Source organism: Amblyomma americanum, chromosome 3, assembly GCF_052857255.1.
Source record: "Amblyomma americanum isolate KBUSLIRL-KWMA chromosome 3, ASM5285725v1, whole genome shotgun sequence".
NCBI lineage: Eukaryota > Metazoa > Arthropoda > Arachnida > Ixodida > Ixodidae > Amblyomma > Amblyomma americanum.
The window spans coordinates 102,591,890-102,598,978 of NC_135499.1; the positions used below are offsets into that span (position 1 = coordinate 102,591,890).

General features: G+C 42.8%; 1 protein-coding gene across 1 annotated transcript; it reads left to right on the plus strand.

Moving 5' to 3' along the window:
- Window positions 1-676: 676 nt before the first annotated feature.
- LOC144124757 (uncharacterized) lies at window positions 677-5,189 on the plus strand. The gene is made up of 4 exons (XM_077657620.1): window positions 677-783; window positions 1,264-1,314; window positions 2,019-2,170; window positions 4,533-5,189. The coding sequence occupies exons 2-4, from the start codon at window positions 1,269-1,271 to the stop codon at window positions 4,752-4,754; spliced, it is 420 nt and encodes a 139-aa protein (XP_077513746.1). The 5' UTR covers window positions 677-783; window positions 1,264-1,268; the 3' UTR covers window positions 4,755-5,189.
- The last annotated feature ends 1,900 nt before the right edge of the window (window positions 5,190-7,089 follow it).

Sequence of the window (7,089 nt, forward strand, 5' to 3'; positions counted from 1 at the left end):
GCAGTTTGACACCACTTCGAACATAGTGCGTCAAACGCGTGGCCACCAAATTTTATGCCAATCGTGGTCCCGGAGAGGGAGAGGGGGTGGGGGGTGGTCCCGCTTCGATGGCCGCTATACTGGCATATATAACATAAATCAAAATTATAGGTATCAGTTGAGGCGCTAGGCACTCACAGTTGCTATGTGATGTAGTGTGGTCACGTGGTAACTATTTTGGTCAATTTGACCTCTATTGCAGGACGTGAATACTGTACAGAACATGGGCAGTCACACGAGCGTCCCGTTTCGTAAAAATATTTAGCAGCACATTCTATCACTTTAGATTATATTTTCTCCTGACATCAAGAATTTCCACCCCTGCCTTGCTGAGCACGTCTCCAATCGAAGACCACTGGGGAAGATAAAGAGCTTATTTCATTCGAATGATAGGGGAACAATTGAACATTGGATAGCGCACATTTCGTATTGATTTCTGACATTATATCAGCTCCGTTTCGATATAACATTTTAGCTCTTGCAATGCACCACTGAAATTAGTTCCTTGTCGATTAGGCATCCCGCGTCTTCATTGGTCTTGTCGTTTATTGGCTGCCTCACTCTGAATATCTGTCAAGAGGCATGACAGTGCTTATTTTGTTGGCCGCTGAGGCCTGTCTCTTATCTGAACGGGATTCAAACTTAGTGCCGTGATTCATCTCTGTACTGTATAAAAGGGCACTTAGAGCAACGAAGCAGCAGCACCCAAGGAAGCACCCATCGGAGATCGCCTCTTCTTCAGCCGTGAGTATACTTTACACAAACGGTGCTTTGCAAGGATGAGGTTTCATGAGAGATCTAATATAGAACTAATCTCCGTGTTTCTCTGGTTAACTTCTCACCGTAAGCAGATGCATATTCTAAAAAACGTAACTTAATCCCTGACTCGAACGCTGTAGTGTTTTTTTTCTCGCAATTTAATAGCCCTCTGGTAGCAATTATTCAATAAATTCAGGAAAGACACTAAATGCTGACGGTAGGATACCGACGTGAAAAGCAGTATAAAAGTTTTGTCGTCATTGAGGTAAAATGCATCTAATGATTATCACTCACCATCAATGATAAAAACATGTTTTTTCCTTGCATCGTTAGAGTTTTACTTTTTCCGCGAGATGCAGGCTGAGTCGTAACCTGTGCGAGGTCAAGTGGTTTTATTAACTAGAATGTAAATCCATTTTATTTTTCTGAAGGCAGGAGAACGAAATGATTTTTTTTTACTTACAGGCATCATGAAGATCCCTCTAGCCGCTCTTTGCGCACTTTTCTTCACTTCATGTGAGTAGAAAAACTTACAGCAAAAAAGAAACAAGGTCCTGAATGCATCCGAGTATACAATCCGACCACGCTTAATTTAGAACGATTTTGTATAGCTCACACGACGACAAAGATCTAAAGAAACTACCGCTCAGAAATCAGACACAATAGTGCATAGCGATGCTATGCGCAGATGGGTTGAGGAAACAAATAATTATTACAGTTTCTACATATGCGAACCACGGGGACACAGTCAGCAGAATTGGTCTCCCACACCCAAATCAAGTCGCAGTGAACAGCGACTGCACAGTGCTTAGGCTTTGAGATCTTCGCTGTTGAAATATACGTACGGTTTTTATTCGCTACAAAATTCAGCAAGTAATTTTGTGCGCCTTACAGTACTTACTAGCGTAGGAGTTGCCGATATCTTTGCTGCGACCAAAAAAAAAAAAAGAACTACGCATGGGCAAAGCCAGTAATGCAAAGAGCCCGTAACCATTGGCCACTAAGAGTGAGAGAGAGGATTTGAATATTAAGCAAGCATAGCAGCAGGACATTTAGTTAGGTGTCCCGAGGAAAGTCAGCAAGCAGGCGTCTGTACAGAAGTGGGTTGCGCTGAAGCATACTCTGAGAATATTTCGCCTCACTTATTTAGGCGGAGTTTCTTTACGAATCTGCTGCTGATAAAACTATTTCAGTTATTCGGATGATGTGTCCTCTTCTAGCATTGGCGTACAAGCTTCCCCAGGATGAGTCATCTCTCGAAGCGGAAAGCGGCGGTCACTTCAATCAGATCGCTCAGGAAGCGATTCTTGTGGCTCGAATCCTCCGTGACGTGGAACGTGACCTTGCGCGAGACGAGCAACTCGACGACAAGGTAAAAAAATTTAGTCAAAAAGTAACTACGAAAATCTCAAAATCAATCGAAGCACTTATCGCATCGCCGCTCTCTTTGCAGTTTGGAGTGAACAGAAGCGCCTATTCTCAGAATATTTAGGCCTCTCTAGAGATAGTTACTGCTCGCTAACGTTAGATTCAAGGGAAACTTCTTTTTTTCTAAATATTTTCCTTATATTTTTTTTAAAGAAATTTCGTCGCCAAGTTTTCGTCGCGCAACAGTTCGTTCACTGGAGCAGCCGTCATGAAAAAAAAAACACGTTTGGAGCTTGCCATAATCAGAAATTCACGCCGACATATTTAGCGAGACAAGCGGCCACGCAGTAAACACGGAGTAGAAGAAAGAAAGATTCGTACTCGCGACTTCCGCTTTTAGAATCGGGCGTGTTACAGACCAGGCCACCTGGCTCCTTTTTAACAAAGTATTTATTACAATCATTCTAAAAGGGAAGCGTTATGTACGAAATGTATGCGTTATTTGGTCTTGCCACTCGCACTTTTTTTTAAATGTATTGGTGTTTGGAGCAGGGGCTATTTCGGTATGATGCGCTTTTCGCAACAAGTCCTGTAAGCCCTAGACACGAGCACAGCGCTTCCAATGTCATTGCTTTCTATAAAATAAGGGTTTAAACGTGTGTACAGTTCATGTGCAGTACTTTCGCAATCGCGAATGAATATTGGTCCTTGGATTTTGTGCCTAAATTGCATCGCAGTGCTCCTTGTAGTAAGTGGCAGCTGCAGGCTACTACCGCCTGAAAGCAGTTATTTCGGTTTTTTATTGCCTTTCGTTCTCGTAAGCGCCAGTGACTGGAGGCACACGGCTTTCCCTTAAACACGTTTCACTAACTCCCATCAATGCTTAGAAAGCACTATATAAGATTGTAAACTTACAGCAACGAAAAGAAAGCGCGTATTTCCTCTGTCATTCATATGGATGCGTGTTTTCAGCAGCAGAGTGCTCTACATTAACGAAGCAAAACAGTTGCCCCGCCTCAACAAAGGCAGTCATGGTGCTGTCATTACCTTTAGGCAATATGAAAGAGTCGTATGTGCTAAAGGCCGTTTTGCACGATTTATATGTAAGCTCCTCTACCCCGGTGACTGTCCCAGAGGGGTTAGTCTCTTGTGTAAATATTGTGTCAAGTGTGTCAATATTCGTACAAAAGAAATATTCATCTGAAACATCATACAGATAGCGGTAATATTTATGTGGCGGTCGAAAAATACAGCAATTAAATACGTTAGGTGGCACGCAACGCGATGTAAGTATATTAATGACGTGCCATACGCATAGAAAAATTACCTTCTGCAATACTGATGACAACAGCATAGAAAACAAAAACCAACCCCAGCTGATTAGAAGGCCGAGTTGGAGCCATGGCCTCTGAGATCGGTCATACCGGCATAGACTGCTAACAGTGGCGGAAGCCTCTCGCGTCACCCAATATTGACTGCCATGTACATGACAGTTATGAACGCCTCCACATGAATGGACGACGTCGTTGTACTGAACCCTCTCCCCCCTTTCCGCATCGACAAATCGCAGCAACATGGAGTGCGCTGTCCAAGTCAGCCTTCTTTTCAAAACTGTGCGCAGTCTATAAAGCTTACGACGTGGCCTATTCGGACTTCGCGCCAATTATTCGAAAACTATCTAAGAATTTGAAAACAAATTCGATTCGTTCAGAATAATTTTGAGCACACATGTTACACTCGCTCCACGGCATTTAAAAGTGTCGAGTGTTTGCACATCCCTAATAAGCGGAGCTCAAAGACAAGCCTCTAAATATTTTACTTTGTATGAAAGGAGACGCCACTGAAACAAACAGATCTGAACACTGAAATTTACCTTGTTGCTAGTTGGAAACCATGCCTGTTTCTTTGAAATAAACCTCGCTATAACAATGTGCATTCTATTGGCGAGTCTACTTTGCTCAATTTTTCACCATGATGAAAAACTAGTGTTTATGGCGCTCGGCTGCTGACTCGAAAGACGTGGGTTCGATCCCGGCCGCAGTGGTCGAATTTCGATGGAGGCGAAATTCTAGAGGCCCGTCAACTGTGCGATGTCAATGCGCCTTAAAGAGCCCCAGGTGGTCGAAACTTCCCGAGCCCTTCACTGCGGCGTCTCTCATAGCCCGTGTCGCTTTGGGACGTTAATGCCCCATAAACCATTCTGATGATCTCTGCGGCGAGCTCCCATCACAAAATAGCCCATCTTTAAACGAAGGCTGAAGAATGTTCTGCGTGTGTTTACGAAACAATACGAATCGAAAATATCTATCCTCAACGGTTGCAAAATCGCCTAACGTGGAAGCTTTATATATTTTCCTCTCTTACAGATGGACGAGTACTTTATCCGTGCCCTATGGAAAAAGATGACAGACAGCGTGGGAAATGCAATCAAAAAAGCCTTCAAGCCGGTCGGCAAGCACATAGAGGACTACATGAAAGGAATAGCCGCCATAGGGATGTACCCGATACGGGCTGCAGAACAAACATTAGGGAAACCCTTTTCGTTCGCAGACCAGAAGAGCGTCGAAGATAAAGCCACCAAAGTTTAGGGTAAAATCTTCGACAATGCTGTGGCCCGCTACTCGCTCGAAGACTCTGAAAACGGGACAGATTTTGTCCGATATGTACGCACACGTGTGGAGGCAGCATGGCGTCGTCTACTTGTTCAGGAAAACAAGCTTCGCAGTCTGTAGCAACTCAGCTTGTAGAAAATAACTCTGCTCCCGCTTTCACTTGTCGCTTACAAAACAATTTTGATTTCAATGTTAATATAACGTTTTCCAGAATCGAACATGGCCGCTGTAGTTTTTTGGCGAAACAGTAACACTAATTGACTCCACACTGCTGTTTACTTGTAAGGCCTTACATCTTTAGATGTTATGTGCTCTACGAATATTTTGGTTTATACGCAATTCATGAGAACATGAAACGGTTTTCTGTTTAAAACAACACCAAATAATAAAGCATATTTCTTTCACTGTTCACCACAATTTCTACACTGTTGGTACTAGAACTCAAGCCATCAATTTAATTTGCGTTCGATTTCGGAGAGTCCAGAACAGAAACACCACTTTGATTACATTCCTAACATTGTACGACATAACACACTGCTCCTTTGGTTTAGTGGTTTGTGCAATCTCCTAGTATTTGTGAAAGGAGGGGTCGAGCGCCCACTGCCGGAGGGGGCACTGTAATTTTTCACTCTGTTAAAAGCATTTACTCTGGCCGGTACTTGGCTACTAAATTTAGGGCGAAGCGTCCAGAAATATCAGGTATTTGGCCCAATATCTTGGAGACCAAAACACTTCAGTTATGGACCACTTTGTGCAAGCAGCACTTGCATTCATAAAGATCAAACCTCCACACACACTCGAATATTAACTGAGAGATTGGCAATAAAAAAAAGGGGGGGGGGGACTCTTAGTTAAGCCACGTAATTCTAGGGCAGAGGCCGAAGTGGTCTGGTGGTTCTTACCATGTCAAAAAAAGCATTGTCTAACTAAATGTAAAAAACAGCGCTAATTTGACACGGACCAGACAGAAAGTCCGTCTTTCTGTGTGGTTTGTGTTAAATCAGCGCTGTTTTTACCTTTTCTTAGACAATTCTACCCCAAGTAGCCCAGCATAATGTAATTTTAGAAGAAAGCATCAGCCAGTAAGGGTCTTTTAAATATGCTATCGGAAGATAAATACCTCCAACCCTGCCACCTTCACAGAAAAGTGATTCAGCACAGTGATGAATGTTTTCATTGAGCAACATATCGAAACAAGCAGAAGATGTTACGTTTCGGTAAAAGCGTGCTTAAGTTTTGCAAAGGCACTTGTCTCTTTTTCATGCATCTCACTTTAATATTATGCTCGAAATACACTACTCTTTAGCTTACCTTTTAAGCACCAGATTCGCAGGCAGATATGCTACAATTCAAAATCAGTTAGAAAACAGGTTTTTTATAGAGACTTGCCACCGCAAACTTCAGACACCCAAGGAGAGTCTAATACGGTTGAGTATATTATTCATTGAAACCTACTCTTTTCATCTGCGCATACAGTAAAACAAACTCCTGAAAACCTCACTTCTTCAGAGCTGGAAAGCATTCTACCCTATCGCTTGTAAGACAGCCTTATTTTTCTTACCCATGACGACGTTTTGACCAAGGGGTGCATAGTTAACCGTTCTAGTTCATTTCACACAAAAATGATATATTCTAGACATCATTCGTGATGTAAAACGACCGGAAGATAAAACGAATATAAAAAAATATTGGATAATCTCTAAAAGTCTCCGCAGCCGCAAGAACGGGTCGTTTTAGTTATTCCTGCCTAAACTGGTTGCCTCCTAACCGTCGTGCTGTCGACTGCAGTACGAATTATGATAGCGACAAGCATCTTTTGTTTTAGGGATTGCATTAGCCCATAGAAATGTGATCAGAACTGGCTAGAATAGAGTATATTAGCGATGAGAGTCGTATGAACGCAACATGCTCCTGCGAGCTGGTGCCGTTAGGTCACAGAATAAGGCAAGCGGCCTGCGTACAGCAACATTTCACACACACGCACAAATCAGGTTCGGCACTCCATTCTCAAAATTTAGTCTGGTTTGCGGTGAAGCTGCCAGCTACCCATGGTAAAAGGAATCCCTTTTCTATCATCTATAATTTGATCGGTAAACATGCTTACCCATGTGGAACTTGAATAAAAACGTCTCCAGATTTACTGGCCCAACCATTTTTTCTCAGACTTTTTAAAGCATTTTCTCTTTGGCCTCCACTATGCAAACATCGGTACATTCACCCGAGGAAGACACAGCCAAGCAAGTCTAATCAATAGCCTGCGCGTGACATTTGGAAGGTAAAACTGACATTTCAGCTAGTGGCCGCAAAAGAC

Coding starts and splice junctions, on each gene's coding strand:
- LOC144124757 (XM_077657620.1), top strand. CDS start 1,269: ATGAAGATCCCTCTAGCCGCTCTTTGCGCACTTTTCTTCACTTCAT. Junction 1,315..2,018: donor CGCACTTTTCTTCACTTCAT/GTGAGTAGAAAA, acceptor GTCCTCTTCTAG/CATTGGCGTACAAGCTTCCC. Junction 2,171..4,532: donor ACGAGCAACTCGACGACAAG/GTAAAAAAATTT, acceptor CCTCTCTTACAG/ATGGACGAGTACTTTATCCG.